Source organism: Vombatus ursinus, unplaced genomic scaffold, assembly GCF_900497805.2.
Source record: "Vombatus ursinus unplaced genomic scaffold, bare-nosed wombat genome assembly UNPS02014874.1, whole genome shotgun sequence".
NCBI classification, from domain to species: Eukaryota; Metazoa; Chordata; class Mammalia; order Diprotodontia; family Vombatidae; genus Vombatus; species Vombatus ursinus.
The window spans coordinates 14,062,263-14,080,664 of NW_020954652.1; the positions used below are offsets into that span (position 1 = coordinate 14,062,263).

At 38.8% G+C, this 18,402-nt stretch overlaps 1 protein-coding gene across 1 annotated transcript in view; it reads right to left on the reverse strand.

The window, feature by feature from the left end:
• Window positions 1-18,402, reverse strand: part of ACSS3 (acyl-CoA synthetase short chain family member 3) — a 232,852-nt gene that overhangs the window by 185,655 nt on the left and 28,795 nt on the right. Inside the window, exon 2 of the mRNA XM_027842539.1 lies at window positions 2,336-2,480. Within this exon, the coding sequence (XP_027698340.1) occupies window positions 2,336-2,480 (145 nt within the window). The remainder of the gene's footprint in view (window positions 1-2,335; window positions 2,481-18,402) is intronic.

Sequence of the window (18,402 nt, forward strand, 5' to 3'; positions counted from 1 at the left end):
CCACCACGCCTCCTAGGTACCCCTCTTGGGATCTTTTCTACCTCTAAATTTTTGCTTCTGAGATCCCATGCCATTTCCTATACATTCATGATTAATTCAGATATCTAAATCAATAACTCATTTTGGCTCATCAACATAAATGGAAAGAGAACTGTAATGGAGTAGATATTAATTATTAATTGTCAGTTCAAGCAGTAGCAACAAGACATTATGGAGGCCTGTTCTCAGAGCCAAGAAGACCCGAGTTCGAGTCACACCTCTGACACATACTGGCTATATAATCACTTAACCTTTCAGTATTCCAGGTTGCCAGACTTAGGGAACAGGTAGTACTACGTTGGCCGAAGGAGTTTTCTCACCAAGGACTTCTCTGTGCCAGTGAAATCAGTTCTAGTCAATACATCTATCCTTAGATGGTCAAGCAACTCTTAGTACTTGATTCAAGCTCTACCGCATGGGATTCCACAGTATCAAAGGTTCAATCTATATCCCTGTCCCTAGCTGGTTAAGCACCACTTAGTGATATCTACTGACTAATTACACAATCTGTTTTCTAATCTGGATCCATGATTTCATCACTGTGTAGTACTCTGTGTTGTGGAAATGCTCTTCCCTGATGCAGATCAATAACTCTTTTGTAACTTAGACCAACAGATTTAGAGATATAAAAGACCACAGGGATCATTTAGTCCAACTGCCCTCATTTTACAGATGAGGAAACTGAGGCCCAAAGAAGATAAGCAATTTCCCTAAGATCACCCAAGTAATAAATGACAGAGCAAGGATTCTGAGGTCCTGTGACTCTAAGTCCATTGCTCTTTCCACTAGACCTTGCTGCCTGTAGCATTAGAGATCTGTCTGAGGCATTATAAGAATTATAAGGTAACTTCCTTACACACCTAGCATATAGGAGAGATATAATGAAAATATTTATTTCCATAAAATTGAAACAACTGCTAGAAAAGTAACTAAGTAAAAATGGGATAAAGCAGGTCTTATCTTGTTCTGCTGTTAGAAGTCACTAAGTAGGACAAAGGCTAAGCTTTGCTTAGAGTGCACATGCTTAATAGGCTCATGAATACTAACTTCTCCACCTCCAAGCAGGGCTAAAATGCCATTTTCTGAACATGCTATGTATGTAGAGGGAGGGAGGACATGTCAAAGAGTAGATATGTAACAGGTGTGGTACACTTTGGAGTACTCAGCCAATGAGGAAAAAGGAGGGACTTGGCAGCCGTGATTAGAGATACATAGTGAACTCTTGCTTTGGTACATTGTGTCCAAATCCATAGGACACCCGAGGTTGCAACTGTGTAATAAAATGGGCTTTTACCCCTCCTGAGTTTAAATGAGTTATTTCTCACATATATCACAGCAGAACCTGAACGCAAGGCTTCCTGACTCCAGAGCTGACTTTATTTGTCTTTGGTTTGTTTTTTTAGGCAATTGGGGTTAAGTGACTTGCCCAGGGTCATACAGCCAGTAAGTGTCAAGTGTCTGGTCTGAGGTCACATTTGAACTCAGGTCCTTCCTGACTTCAGGGCCAGTGCTCTATCCAGCGCACCACCGAGCTACCCCCAGTGCTAATTTTGTATCCACTATCCCATGGTAATGAATCCACACTACTCCGCAATAAAAAGGCTCATGTTTTTAGTACCAACATTCTACTGACAAGGTAAGTTAGAAGGCTGCATTTTACAGAACACCACTGTTCCCAAAAGAATGAAAATGAATACCATCTACAGAGGAATAGAGAGGGTCATGGTAGTTAAGAACAGACCATCTGAGGCATTTTATGAACAAGCAATTATGAAGGGGAACCAAATGGGAAAAATGTCATCCTAGAAATGTAAAAACAAAAGGAAAATGGGATAGTGACATAGAGAGATTGAGGGATAATCCGTGGAGAACCTATATAATTCGTGAATAATAATGATGATGATGATGATGATGATGATAGCTAACATGTATATAAAACCTACTATGTGCCAGTCACTTTGTTAAGAGCTTTATAATTATTATCTCATTTGACCCTCTCAACAATCCTAGGAGGTGGGTGTTGTTATTATCCCCATTTAACAGATGAGGAAATTGAGGCAAATCAAGATTAAGCGACTTGTCCAGGGTCACATAGGTCAAGAGAAAATAGGTTGAGCAACCTCCATTCTGCCTCTGGCAGAGGACAGAGATCTGAGTCATACAGGATGGGCAGGCAAGGATAAGTTGTCATGCGGATTATCAGAAGCAATATCAGAAACGAGATCATAGACCCATTTGAGTCATGTCAATATTTAATCCCCACATCACATGATCAATCTGCATATAGAAAACCTACCTGTTCCAAAACTTCTTTATAGGTAACAGTGACTTTTGTGTTCGTCACAGGGCTGTCGTAGATGATTGCAATCTTGTCTCCTTGTCCATTTTCAATATGGCGGTCTAGAGCATTGTAACAAATATTAAGCATCCCTTCCACAAACCTGAAGGGGAAATGAAAAGTGTTGAAATAACTATAATTATTCAAAATTTAAAAAAAAATTACTTGACAATGAATGTTGACCAATTCAAAAATGTCACATGCAAACTTAGATGCACCCTTTTAAAATGAGCTCTGGCAGTTAGAATCAAAGTCATCAGAAAGGACATTAATCATTCATTCATTCTCTGTGTGTGTCTGTGTGTCTGTCCATCTCTTCTCTCGTCAGACCTGTGACTCCATCCTTTTGGGGACCTCCTATGAAACTCGCTGCACTAATAAAGGCAGGCAATTATTCTATGATTTGCAGCCTTAGAGAGATGTATGCCTGGGTCACTGGGAAGTTTTGTGATCTAGCCAGGCTCCCAGTCAGTATATGTCATACATAGGTAGGATTTGAACCCTGGTTTTCATGTCTCCAGGGCCACCTTCCTATCCTTTATATCATAGATGCCTCTCCATCCCAACATTTTGAGTTACTTAAAAATAAATTATATTAAGTATTTCAAATTAGAAAGGACACATTTGCTCAACAGCACCATAATGGATTAAAAAACTTTAAATCTGATAACCTATTTATCAGTCTCATTTCTTCTGAAAGTCAAGTCTGCCACAGACTTATACGTTGATTTCACAAGAATGAAATCTGCATACATAGAAAAAGAAGACAGGAAAAACAACTTTTAGAATCTCAAACATTACTTTTTTTTCTCATTTTGTTACAAGCATTAACCCGAAATTTCTTACATTAACTGTGATTTTTGTTGTGCTTTGAACAAGACATTCCAGTTCCCATCTCCAGGCATTTCGTCTATCTACCCCTCCATGCCTGAAATGCTTTCGCCCTCTGACTGTTGCTTCCCTGGCTTCTTTAAGTCCCAGTTAAAATCCTACCTTCTACGGAAAGATGTTTGCTCTTCTTCCTAATCTTCGAACCTGCCCTCTTTTGATTATTTCCAATTTATCCTGTACGTATCTTGTTTGTACATAGTTGTTTGTATGTCATCTTCTACATCGGATTGTGAGCTCCTTGAAGGCAGGAATTATCTTTTAGTTTTCTTTGTATCCTTAGTGCCTAGCACAATGCCTGGTACATAGTAGATGCTTAATAAATGTTTACTGACTGAATGAGTGACTTACAAGGAATGCAGTAAAGCGCAAGAACGATGGAATGATAGGAAAGGGCCTAGTTATGAAGAACTTTGAATGTCAAAGCACTTTAAATTAGATCCTGGAGGTAATAAAGAGCCCCTGGAGCTTGGGGAGGAAGGAAAAGGAGGAGGGGGGGGTTGTAGCTGTGAGACAATTAAAACTGTGATTCAGAAAAAACCACTTGGGCACCTGAGAAAAGGATGGATTGCAGTAGGGATGGACTTGAGACACAGAAAACAGAATTATTATAGGAGAAATGTCAGAGTTCACATAAGGCCATACAAATCTACTACAATGCAGAAATTATAGAGTTAAAAATGTAGGTTTTGTTACACATGAGCACAGGTTCAGGAGGCAGAAAAATAACCCTGAACAAAGACTAGGATTCTAATGAGACTTTTTATGGACAAAATTACAAGAGAGAGGCAGAAAAATATTTTTTGACCTACAGCAATCTAGTACATCCTCTGAGGCCATGAAAGTTAAACAAACTTAGTTAAACAGAATAACAATCTCATACAACCCTTAAGGAAACAAAACTAGTTAAAAAAAAACTTTATAGGTAAACTAGTCAGGCTATAGATTAGACTAAAGTTCGAGGGTTCACAATGGGCCAATTTAGAGGGGAAATTTACATGTCTACATAGTTTGCATCAGAGGAATCCTTCTACAAATAGCCAAATAACTTCACGAAGATCAAACTCCCCTTTGGCTTCTTATCTGTGGAATGTCAAAAAAAACTTCTCCCTTAATACTACCACCCATGAGACAGGTTTTAGCCAGGTAAGGTTAATATAACAAGAGGTAGGCTTGAGATATCCAAAATGTTACAATGTCCAATGTGCCAGGAGGATTGGCATAATAGAAATCAATGGAAGGAAATAAAAAGTGAAAAATTGTCTTCAGAGGTTAATGCAGTTGTCCAAACAATAAGTCCTACAGGTCCGAACTAAGGTTGTGGCTATATCATCATCAGGGAGGAGGCATATACTAGAGATGTCACGAAGGTAAGAACTACAGTATTTGGCAATATATTAGACACGGTTTTAGAAGGGACAGATGATGGGTTCTGTTTTGTACCTGTCGTGTTTGAAACATCTCCCTCTATGCACTGTATATCTATAGCCAAACCAGACCAGTAGCCATTCCAAGAGCTATGTGCCATCTTCTGTCTGTGCATTTGTACAAGTTATTCCTCAGTCCTGGAACATTCTTCATCTTTACCTTTGCCTCTCAAGCATGTGTATCCTTTAGAGCTCAGCTCTGGCACCACCTCCCTATTAAACCTCTGCCATTTTTCCAGTTGGGAAGATGGATTCTCCCTCATCCTATCCCCTTTTGTGTCCCTCCCTTCTCCATTCAAACTACTTTGCATTTACCCAGCTTTATCAATATTATATACCTGCCCTCTACCTTTTGCAGAAATAAACTCTTCAAGATTAGATTGTTCCTGTCCTTAAAGACTTTACAATCTAGCTGGGGGAAATAAAAAAAAATAAATAAGTAACAGGCAACATACAGAAGGAGTGGGGCAGACTAGATAACCTTCCAGTTTAAAAAATAAGAGAGACATTAGGCAGATTAGGGATTGTATCGCTTGGTACCTTGGAAATAATAGGCACTTAACTGGTGGAATTGAATGATGATTCACCCAGATGAGAGGGGTTATTCAATATTGCTCAAGACTGCAGCATGTATATCTAAACTAGGCCAACCCAAAAGAGGTTCTCCATTCAGCACATTTTACAGATGAGGAAACCAAGGCCTAGAGAGTGGAGGGTTCCAACCCGGTTTATGAGAAGTGTGTTGAGGGAGTATGGGGAATATTTTGTAAATGACTTTATTACCTTTTTTAAATATACCAATAGTAGTAGTTTTTGTGGGGGAGAAAAACCCAACCTATGGACTGGAGAGAGAGCATTGAGGAGATGGAGGCAGTGCTGGAATGGGAGGTAATTAGTACAACTGAGAACTTTGCATGAGATGGTCGAAAGAATAATTTCTGACCAAAAATAAATGTATGAGGTTCATCCAAAAAAAATCTTTTTTTTTAATAGAGAGAGCTAGAAAAATAAAAAGATCAGTGACTATGATCCAGTGAAAAATGAGCTGACTGATTTCTACAGTAACCAGAAACTGTGAATTGGTTTTAAAAAAATCAAAGATGTTGCATAACTTTTTTTTTTCCAGTGGGAGAAGCAGGCCCAGTTCTTTGATTGCATTTATAACAACTTATCATTGTGAATCAGGATTCTCAGTCTTACTCTCAATCAAATCTCAAGCAATCCAACTAGAAGCTAAACATGATATGCAGGTGTCTCTTTGAAAAATTAAACCAAAAATAAAACTGTTAGTTGATAAGAAATAGAATTCCATTTGATTGTATTCTGATAAACATTTGACAATTTTAATGTTACATATTGAATAAAGTTTGTTCTTTGAAAAATTCACCTTTTTTCTTTTTTATACATGGTAAACTCTAGAACTGATATCCTTTAATACTGCACACATTGAACAGTAAACAAAAAGTTTATTGGGCAACTAGGTGGTACAGTGGATAGAGTACTGGGATTGAAGACCTGAGTTCAAATCCAGACTCAGACAATTACTAGCTATACGACCTTGGGTAAGTAATTTAACCCCTGTCTGCCTCAGTTTCCTTATCTGTAAAATAGGGATTATAATAGCACTCACCTGCCCAGGTGAGTTGTGAGGATCCAATGAGATAATAATTGTGCTTAGTAGTGTCCAGCATATATTAAGTGCTATATAAATGTTAGCTATTCTTATCATTATTTATTTGCTATTATTATCATCATCATCATTATTATTAGTGAAAACCCAGGGGAAGGGGACTGAAAATGTTGTGATCTTCCAGTAGTAATACTTCCACTTCCCAAATTACTCAAGGTCACACAAGTAATAAAAAGAATATGATTCAAAAAGAGGTTCTCCCTTCTCCAATCCCAGAGTTCTTCACATTATGCCATAAAGCAAAGGAAATGACTTAAAATGTTTCTTCTTTCACCAAAATCATCAAGTTGAATTAGGACACTAGAATGAGGATACAAGAACATTAAGGAAGCCTGACATTGGAAAAAATCCAGATTTACAAAGGGACTAATAACATATTCCTTTAAATGGCCAGATCCGTTAAGGCACTTAAAATATGATTCAACTGACACACATTTTAGGAACAAGTCTAATACCTCTTAGTTTGACTTCTCCCAATCCAGCAGTGTTCTGTGAGAGACAAAGGTACTATGAGGGTAGAAGCCTATGGCCTGCCCCACCCAAGATTGACATATGTCTAATAAATGCAGACCTTAGTTTCTTTTTTTTTTGTCTGAGTACTTGTTCATTCATTTTAGGTGAAGAAGAAGAATATGACCTTGTTTAATGTTACTTCAAGAAGTCAGGAGAATGAGCCACCAGGAAGCAAGAAGTGGCGCACCAGGAGGTTCTCCATCTCAGCAGTAGCTGAGAAAGATTCTCCTCCAGCAGCAACATCCAGTATTGATGTCATATGATGGGACCAAGGCTACCTAGTAACTCCATGAGGTCTAAGCTCACTAGCCCCAAAGACCAAAGTACTATAGGAGACTATGCATTCTAAAATGGGGCTAAAGAGTAATGTGTGTATTACAAAATATTAAAAGTAAAACTTCCCATGTAAATTTTATATATGTACATATATACATATATATACATGTACGTATAGAGAGACAGCAGAGAGAGGCAGAGAGGCAGCATTTATACTTTATATATATATATATATATACACATATCTATGAACACACATATACACACATATGTATACACACATATACACTGTGTGTGTATATATATACATATACATGTACATATATAATAAACAGAGGGAAGATACATAAAGTGGGAGCTAATTTTTTTTTGTAGGGAGCCCCATTTGGTCTGTAATTGAAAATGCAACGTGTAAGCTGAGATATGCTACCTTCTTCCCTTTAAAAAGTCTCTGATATAACAGAACCAAGTAAGCATATCTGAAAAATATTTAAAATTTCAGTTTCTTCTGCCCAGATTAATGGGTCTTACATGAATATAAGCTCTTTGACAGCAGAAAGAATTTCACCATTATCTGTGCATCTCCCAGCACCTAAATAATTGCCTTGCATATAAGTAGACACTTATTTTTCAGTTGTGTCCAACTCTTTATGACATCTTGGTGGGGGTTTTCTTGGCAAAGATACAGGAGTGGTTTGCCATTTCTTTCTCCAGCTCATTTTACAGATGAGGAAACTGGGACAAACAGGGTTAAGTGACTTGCCCAGGGTCACACAGCTAGTAAGTGTCTGAGGACAGATTTGAACTCGGGTCTTCCTGTCTCCAGGCCTGGTGCTCTAGCCACTGCACCACCTAGCTGTCCATAGTAGACACTAACTAGTGTCTATTGATTGATCTTATCTAGGGCAAGATCCAACCCAAGGGTCACAAAATAATTCTCACGTGAAGAGGTCATGTACAAGCAGATCAATACTCGATCTTATCTAGGGCAAGATCCAACCCAAGGGTCACAAAATAATACTCATGTGAAGAGGTCATGTACATGCAGATCAATACTCTCGGTAGAGATACTATTAATACATGTTTGATGAATTGGATTGGACCATACCATCAAGACACACATAGATGGAAATTTTTTGTTTTAATCCCACTGGTTAGGAAATACAAAATAATCAAAGTAGGGATTAGCTGAGGTTTTACTCTGCTGTCTTGAAAAGATGGCAGATAAGGATCTTTTGTCTCTATGACTGAAGGAAGGTAGCTCGTTCCCATTCAGCTAAACGTAACCTGTAAAATAACTCAAGTGTCTTGTTTTGTTTTTTAAATGCTATCTCTATTTGTGAGAAAAAAAAAACAGAGGGAATTGAGGGCTCCTCAGATTCATCAGGAACATTTGGGAGACTATATCCTTTGTGCAAGATGTCGGTTTCATCTTCAACCTGAGATTCTGCATGCTTGAGATCAAGTTTCGAGGGTAATTCCGACCAAGGCAATGAGCTCACTCCTGGCTGCACATTTGTCATCTCACCATTGTTGTGATACATCTGGGTCAGTGGATTCTCTGGCCAGCAAAGAAGGGTGAATAGCTTTAAGAATGACTGATTTAGAGAAATCTTCCAGTATCAGAAGGAACTGGAGAAGAACCAACTACACTCACTTCTCTAATTTGGAGATCTCTACTCAAGTCCTCTGGTGGCACATTCTGGCATGTTTTACCACGCTGGAAAGGCTTCGGATATGGGCCGGGTGACAAAAGGCATGTCACCTGAGGACGCATCTGGCTAAGTTCAAAAGAGGTTTCTCACCAGCTTAACTACAAGGTATTGGCTTTTCTCAGTGCAAACAACTGCCCATGACCATCTACTAAGTCATATAGGGTTTGCAAGGCATCTCAGTAAAGGAAGTGCCCACGGAAATATTGAAGGAGAAATAAATAAGCTACTATCTCATTTTTTTCCTGTTCTGGACCTCTGACTTCATTAGGGCAAGGGACTCTGTGATGAAGAAACCCCTCTCCTAACGATTGTCAACAACTGCCCTGAAACTTCACATCTCAATATAACATTACTCCCCATCCAACATCCTGAGATTCAGACAAGCTGGCTTTCTTTCCATTCCTCAAATGGGATATTCCATCTCCCATATTCATACCCTAGCCCTGGCCACACCCTCCTCACCTTCTCCACAAAGAATCCTTCTCTTTAAGTCAAACCTCAATAATCACCTCCTTCATCAAGCTTTTCCTGATCCCTCTCTAAGTACTCTCCCTAACAAAGAACTTTGTATGTATTTGTATCATCTGTGTATTTATTCTGTATATACTCATTTACTTATTTCCTCTTGTATTCAAAATGCATATCCTGGACATCATTTTATCCTTAATATTAGTATTCCCAGCCCCTAGCACACAGTGCCTAGCATATAGTAAGCATTTAATAAATTTGTTCATGGGAAGTTGCCTGGGCCACTAAAGTCACACAGCCACCATGCATAAAGAGCACGTCTTTCTTCCTGAGTCAGAGCCTGGTCATCTATCTACTACCACTATATGACAAGTAGTGTTTAGTTCCTTCCTTTGCACAGAAATCTTGGTCTTGGTCATGGCTATAAGAGTAACCTTATCGGGTGATTCCTGTGGCACACAGGTGATACAAAGGAGAGACCATTGGGGCTGGGGTTAGGAAAAAAGAAATCAAATCTGGCCCGAGACACTTACTAGTAATAATAGCTAACATTTATATAATGCTATGTGCCAGACACTATGCTGAGTGCTCTACAAATATTATCTCATTTGATGCTCACAACAACACTGAGAAGTAGGTGCTAGTACTATCCTCATTTTGCAGATAAAGCCACTGAGGCAGACAGCGGTTACTTGACTTGTCACACAAGGTCACACAAGTAGAAAAGGGCTGGGCAGGGACTCAAACACAGGTCCTTTGACTCTCTCTTTCCATTGGATCAGGCTATTTGGCTCACCTTCTGCAAGTACCTTTGATAAACCATCTGTTGTGACACAACACATCTCGTGATTCTGCACTGGATAGTAAGAGGGTTTATTGTTTCAGTGCTATTACTATCTTCTCAGGTTTTCTTTTCATGTGTCTTATCCTAAGAATTATTTTCTTCCAACAGGAAAAAAAGGAAGACAAGACAAGCAGAAGCAGTTAAGGACTCCCTGCTGAGGGGGAACTAAGACAGTCATATGTCAACCTGGCAGATGTAACAGGGAACTACATTGTCTAACCAGAGCATGGATCTAAGGTATGATAGAGAGCCCCCTGCAACCTGTCAAATCTGATGACCACCATCCTTTTCCAAAGACTCACGTGGGGGCAGATGGTATCAACAGAAGCAATGTAGAAAGCCTTCCTAAGGATTATGAAGTCTGAGACAAGAAAGCCTTAGAGACTTAAGTGGTGTTTTCATCATGGCTACTGATTGAAGGTAGGTGCTTGAGAAGAGAAAAATGTATGTGAGACATGAACAGCTGGTTAAGATGGATTTGTATTCCTGTATGGCAGCTTAAGATATAGGAGGATGGGCTCTTGACTAGAAGTGAACAGAACTCAAGAGGGTGAATAAAAATGCATTTGCCTTAAATTCTTAAACCTTTAAATTGAAAATAGACGAAGAGGTAGGGAGAAAGAGCCCCCATGCTCACCTGCCAACCCAGATACCATATTGTAAGTAGCAGATATAACACAGGGAAAAAATAGAGATGACAAGACGTGAACAGGAAACAGTATATAAGAATAGAGGTAATACCCTCTTTGATCCAGAGATACCACTATTAGGACCCTAAAGAAATCAAAGAGGGGAAAAGTACAAAAATGTTTATAAGAGCTCATCATAGTGGCAAAAAACTAGAATCTAAGAGTATATGAATAGCATACAAATGTAATAGCATTCTAATGTTCTGTAAGAAACACCAAAAGGATGGTTTAAAAAATACTTGTATGAAAAAATAATGTAGATGTTCATCTTTCTTTCTCAAAGAGTATTAATGATATCATGAGGGTGATGTCTTGACTTGAAAGTGAATTGGATTTAAGCAAGGCAGAGTTACACAAAGTCATCAGCCTCATTCTCTTCTCCAGAGTTACTGGAGTCCAGTAGCAAGATAAGAGTCAAGACAACTGGCAGTGGCCCAGCATGAAAAGATGTAGAGTGAAATGAGTAGAACTAGAACAATTGTTAACAACCCCGTAAGAATTGCTATGATCAACATGATTTTCTTAATTTTTTTTTTTTTGGTGAGGCAATTGGGGTTAAGTGATTGACTCAGGATCACACAATCAGTGAGTATCATGTGTCTGAGGCTGGGTTTGAACTCAGGTCCTCCTGACTCCAAGGCCAGTACTCTATCCACTGAGCCACCTAGCTGCCCCAGATCAACGTAATTTTCAACCATGATTCCAGAGGTCTAATGATGCAGAATGAAGTTTCATTAACATAAGAGGTACTAGGAGTACCAAGTGACACACATACAAAAAATTATTACAATTTTACTTTGAAAATAAAAAAAAATCATTGTATCTCTACTTTCTTTGCTTTATAGGTAAAAAATGTACACTGACACAGTATTTAACAGAGCATGGTCCTTTGAGGTGTTCTTAGATCTCAGTCCTCCTCCTGTTAAATAGAACTCAAAAGAAACAAAGGCTGGATCTATAGAGTTGGAAATTCTCTGCTGAGAGGTGAAAACTGAAGCTGAGAGGAAAGATGAGATCAAGGAAAAGAGAACAAAGAAGAATTGAAGGACCTCACACTTAGGGACATAAGGGGAAAGCTGATTAACTAGCAAAGGGCAGGGAGAAGGAACAGTTGGTCAAGAACTAGAATTAGAAGAGAACAGGGTCACAGTTCACCAAAAGAATATCTAAGAGGAGGGAGTGGTCAAGTGATCCCTAAAGGTCAAGAAGGATGAAGATGGTGAAAAGACCATTGGGTTTTGGTAATTAAGAATTTACAGATGACTTCTGAGATCAGTTTCAGGAACAGAATGTAAGCTCTGGGAGGGCATTTTTTTTCTATGTATCCCCAGCATAAAGCAGATTTTTAATAACTGATCCAGAGATAGACTGTAGAGGGTAGAGGAGATAATAGATTGTGAGAAAGCAGAATCAGTAAACACACTACCAGTTAAGGGTTTAGCCATGAGGGGTATAGGATCATAAAGTGAACAGAAGCTTTTTTTTTTAAGGTAGGGAAGATCTGAAATAAAACTTCATGATCCAAAATCCCTCGCCAGTTCTAAAATTCCATGATTAAAAAATCACATACATGCAATCCAATTACTAGGCTTTTTTTAAAACAGACGAAGAAACCTGAGGTGTAGAAAAGGGAAGGGCACATTGCTGGCAAATTTAAGAGAGTAAAAAGCTTTAATTATTGATTAGGGGCCAGATCTGTGATTTCACTCCTATGGGGAATCCCTGGATGAGGAAATTCCTTTTACCAAAGCAGGTGGACAGTGCCCTCTGACAAATTTATAGAATTGCTTAGAGTAGGGCTTAATTTTTTCCCCACTCACAACCTCTTTTCTAGTTTTGGTAGCATTTGTTGGCACTGTGGCATGACAGCATGCACAGTCCAAAGTGCACATGTGGTGTGTTCAAAACCAAGGCTGCAGTGAAATTGTGCAATGCACCACAGGCAAGCACTGACGGAAACACCTCGGATTCATTACAAGTTTGATTTTTAATTAAATTTTGGTCATTTAGAAACCTTTTTACTATTGCCAAATTTTTCTTGACCCCATATGGGTCATGACATGCAGTTTAAGAAGTACTGGCCTAGAGAACTGAGAGGTGAAGTGATTTGCTCTGGGTCATGGAGCCAGGATGTGTCAGAAGTGAGACCCCTCATTTCCCAACAGCTATATCGCTTTGGGACTTCTCTGGAACTTACCAGCATGCTGTACTTCCCCAGGAAATTCATCACCAGGAAATCTCATTCTGCCGCCAGATTGAATCTGCCTGGTACACATACCTCATCAGTCCCCTCTGCCCCTCTGATTGGACCCTCTGACTGAAGGGGTAGGACTATGGGCTCCAGGGCTTCTATTCAAAAAGGGTGGCACGATCCAGATTTTCTCCTCATTTTCCACCAGCAACACTGCTTTAGGATTTCTCTGGAACTCTCCAACATGCCCCACGCTAGTTACCTTCTTTCCCTAGACCCTTTTCAGCTTCCTGATGTATACTGTCTTCTCCCGTTAGATTGTAAGCTCATTGATGAAAGAGGCTGTCTTTGTATTTGTTTCCCCAATGCTTAGCAAAGTGCTTAGCATGTAGGATGTATTTAATATATGTTTATTGAATGACTGAGACTTGAACTCAAGACTTCCTTACCATTAGCCCAGTGTGTGACACCTAGTAAGTGCTTAATTAATGCTTTATCTATTTAATCCATAATTTAATGCTTTATCTATCTCCACTATTCCACATTTCCTCTCAGTTATTATTAAGATATGAAAATAAGTAATTATAATTTGAATTATAAATAACAATGCTCAGAATCATAGTTGAAGACATCAATGTCAAAATTAAAGAAATTGAAATAATTTATTTTCGGCACCCTATGGCCCTTGCTATTGATGGTTACATTTCTGCAAATCATGAAATGCCACAATTTCCAAAGAATCACAATTGAGGGTGACCCCAAAGGGCAATGGAGAGACGATCTCTCCTCAGAGTACTACATCAATGTGACTTATTATGACAGGCTTAAGTAAGCTGCAGCATATCAACGATGACTGCAAAACAAGAAATGACACCAGAAGATAAAAGAGGCCCTCCAGGAAATAGATTAACAGAAGCAGAGGTGGGTCAGTCACGTAGCAAGATCCCTTCACAACCAGGTGCCAGCCTGCTTTTCCAGCCTTATTATGCTACATTGCTCACTTTCATATACTCTTCAGACTGCCTGGTTGGTGTGCCTGCTGTGTTGATCAGGTGGATAGGGGTTACCTTTGCATTCCTGCCCTATCTCCTCCTTTTGGAATCTCTAATTTCCTTTAATAAGCTCATTTCCAGTAACAGCTCATACATAAGGTTCTCCACCACCCCTCCTAGTGGACACTCTCAAGGTCTCTCTGAAGAACTTTGGAATTAATTGTGTGACATGGGAGATGCTGGCAAATGACCACCCAGTATGGCATACACTCCAAAGAAAGTTCTATGCTCTGTGAGCAAAGCAGAATGAAGTAGCTCAAAAGAAATGTGAGATGCAGAAATTTAGAGAATCTGACCCAAATGTTCACGTGGACTATTTGTGCTCAACCTGTGGGTAGAGTATTCTGAGCTCATATTGGTCTGGTCAGCCACAATCAGGCACACTACAACTTGATTCTAACATATTGATGACATTTTGGTCCTCTTCAAGAATGAAGAACAATAATCAACTAAGTAGCTCCCTGAACTCCCTCCACTAATATCCATGCATTTTTTAGTGACTTGAATGATATAGGGAACTCGCATTGGAGCAGCTCCCTCTACCAATGCAGATTGGAGGCTTTTCTGCAACTTGCTGTCTTGGAGAGTTGCCTGGATACTGATAGGAAGGTCACACAGCCAGTACATGTCAGAGGTGTGACTTGAACACAGTTCTTCCTGGCTTTATCCCTCCTTTCCCATTGATTATATGGCCCCAACTGACTTTGTATTTATTTCACATATACTTTTATGTATCCTTGGTTGTCTCCCCCAATAGAATGCAAGCTCCCTGAGGACAATGAATGATTATTTTCATACTGTAACACTAGTACCTGGCCCATACAGTAAGTTCTTCATGAATGACTGATAGCCCAAGGTCTGTAGTGGTGTGCAGGAGTTATTATAAGAGAAAGAATTGACACACAGTATGGAGAATTTCAAAGTAGTATATGGACAAGGACTGCACAAGATGACAAGATGTAAGTTGGTTGTGGGCTGTTCAATTGGAGGGAATGTCTACATAGACGAGAATGGAACCTCCATTAGAATGTCAACTCATTGTGACGATTGGTTGATTCTAATGAACATGAGTTGAATGACTGATTGATCAAACCAGTGAAATTGGATTGTCTACCATCACACCAACCCATTTTTCCAGTCATCAAAGAATCTGACCGGTGCTCTTCCAACAATGGAGAACAGAACAGCATTTATCTGCTGCAAAGTGGCATGCAATAAATGCTTATATATTATTGCCACGGTATAAATATATTTAGTGGAGACAAAGGTGTACATTGAGCCTCTACCTCATTTCTGCATTATGTTGTATTATACAAATGTTATTAAGGTTGTACATAGTAAATTTGCTGTTTCATGTGCAATCAGCTTTTTTATTGTACTATGTTATAGATATGCTTGTTTTATCCCATAAATTAAAAATAAAGTTTAAAACAAAAACAAAAAATAATCTTTAGTGCATCACGAACAAAAAAAGTTACATCTATTCAGGGGGAAGTTCCATCCATGGTAAACCAAAGGTTTGGGAAATTTAAAAAAAAAAAGTGCAGCTATTATTATTAACAAATTCCTAAATAAACTAGAAGCAGTAAGATTAAAAAAAAAAGAATGGTTAGATCTGGCACTGTGGTTAGAGAACTGGACTTGGTGTTTTTATTTTAACAATATTATCTGAAACATATTATTACATTTTCATAACATTTGCACACAATAGGGACCAAATAATAGCATGCTGTTTATAAATGTGAGAAAATTATTTAGGGATGATTAATTTCAGGGATCTATGATTTTATAAATTCAGTTACTACAGCTCACAGCCCCTCTACAATGCTATAGAAAGTTAGCAAATATGAAAGTTAGCTCATGCCATGATGTCACTATGGAAAGAAGGGTCTAGGTAGAATGTCCCTGAGGTATGTTCTTGGCCCTGTAAAGTTAAACATTTTAATCGATGACTTTGATAAAAGCATGCTTACCCAATGTAGAGAAGACACAAATCTGGGAGAGATTGCTAGGTTACCAGATGACAGAATTGAGATTCAAAAAGATCCCCAAGGGCTAGAACATTACCCTCACCAAAACAGTCATAACAGTAGAGATTTCAACAGGGAAGGGCTCACTTAGCTCATGATCTCATACTCTGACAACTTTAGCAGATTAGAGGCACTCGTGATAACTGCTAATGCTTTTCCCTTCAGGAGGGAATTAAAGTAGAATTTCTTTGACACATTAACACAAAAGCTAATCCACAGGGAAGTCCCAAGAGGTGGTCAAATATCAGCATTCTGCAAGGACAAAGGCCTGCTCAAAAGGCTACTATTCCATCTCCTTCAAACAGAGGAACCTTTAACCACCTTTCAAGAAGGCATCAGCTGCCCTACTGAGTCAGCGACGTCCTCTCCACCTAAGTCACTGAAAGTCGCTTTTGGTTCAGTATCAACTGACCCTTCCAGGTAAAACTCTCAGTTACTGTAACTAACTCACTTTAAGTAACATAAGAACAAAAAGGCAATTAATTCACTAAAGTGTAGAAAGGTGTTTAGGGAAAGTATTTGCCCTCTATTTGTTTCTCTCTACTGAAGGAAGAGTCATTCTAACTGGAAGGCCACCATGGGGGTCCCACCAAGCCTTTATGGCCAAAAACCACCTAAGCAATCTCCACGTCGCCAATCCGCACACTCCGTGATTCTGCCTCTAGGCTGCTCCTACCACAACATAAAAGGACAGACATACTAAGATCAGGCCAGGTTAGTGAATTGAGTGAGTTGTCAGTAGCAAGAAATGCCAATGAACAGGAAAAAGAATAGAAAGGCTTTTAGAAAATCAATACCTGTTATCTGAACTAGGCCTACTATCAATGAAGAGAAATAGGTGTGAATGAAATGAGGCAAAAATGGTCTAAAACAGAGGTCCCAGGGGTGGAAATCATCCCTGGCAGCTGCAGAGTGCAAAGTAGAAAGCTAGGACAGAGTTTGTTTTTTTGTTTGTTTCTTTTTTTTTTTTTTTTAATAATTAAAGATGGGAGGGAGAGGATGTTGGAGAATATATGATAATTAGCAGGCCCAAAAGAAAGTAGAATTTAAGATGAGGGTAGCAAGAAACAAAAACCAATGTCCTTTGACATCACACTACAACAACAACAATAATAAACTAGACATTATATAGCACTTTAAGGCTGGCCAAGTGCTTTATAAATATCTCATTTTATCCTCATAATGACTCTGGAAGATAGGTGCTATTATTAGCTCCATTAGCCCCATAAGAAAACTGAGTATCTGAGGCCAGATTCCACTATGCCACCTAACTGTGATGTACCTCTCTGGGCCTTGATTTCTCATCCATAAAATAAGAAAATTGGACTAAATGTCCTTTAAGGTCCTTTCCAGGTTTAAATCTATGATCCAATGATCTATGATAAAAAATACTAATGAGAAAATAAAAAAAATCAAAATATTGCAAAGCCCACAAAACAAAAAATGTTTTAAACTGAAGTAAAAGTAAACATATCAAACTGCTTTTTTTAATAAATGGAAAAAGCATAAACATGAATAAGTGGAAGAAATACAATGAATTTAAGCTAAATATAAGGGGGAAATTCCTAACTTATGATTATACATTTTTACTTCTATCCTAGTAATATACACTCTGGGGTAGCTAAGTGGCACTGTGCATAGAGTGCCAGGCCTGGAGTAAGGAAGACCCGAGTTCAAATCTGTCCTCAGATACTTACTAGCTATGTGACCCTGGGCAAGTCACTTAGCTCTATTTGCCTCAGTTTCCTCATCTGTAATGAGCTGGAGAAGGAAATGGCAAACCACTCCAATATCTCTGCCAAGAAAATCTCAAATGGAGTCACAAAGAGTCAGACTCAACTGAATAAAAAATGACTCAACTCTGGCTCATCCAGCCTTAGTTATTCCATTCTGTCATGAAACTATAAATGTTATCCTGGGACCTATGTATCTGAGGCTCCCAGATAACAGCTACTAAATATAAGCTCATTCTGGACAACACTCAACAAGGAGCCCTCTGCAAATAAATGACCAACAAATACTTTTTCAATAGAAAATAGATCCTTTTGGTCTATTCTACCAGCAGTCTATGTCCTCTAGCTCCAACTTTTACCTTGGGAAATATTTTAAGATTATTGCATACTTCAAATGCTTAATAAATGTCATCTCACTCATCATTCATTCACCTAACCAATAATTCAATCCATTGACTGTTTGTATTAAATGAAAAAGGATTCATCATGGTTCTCAGGTCATATTTCCT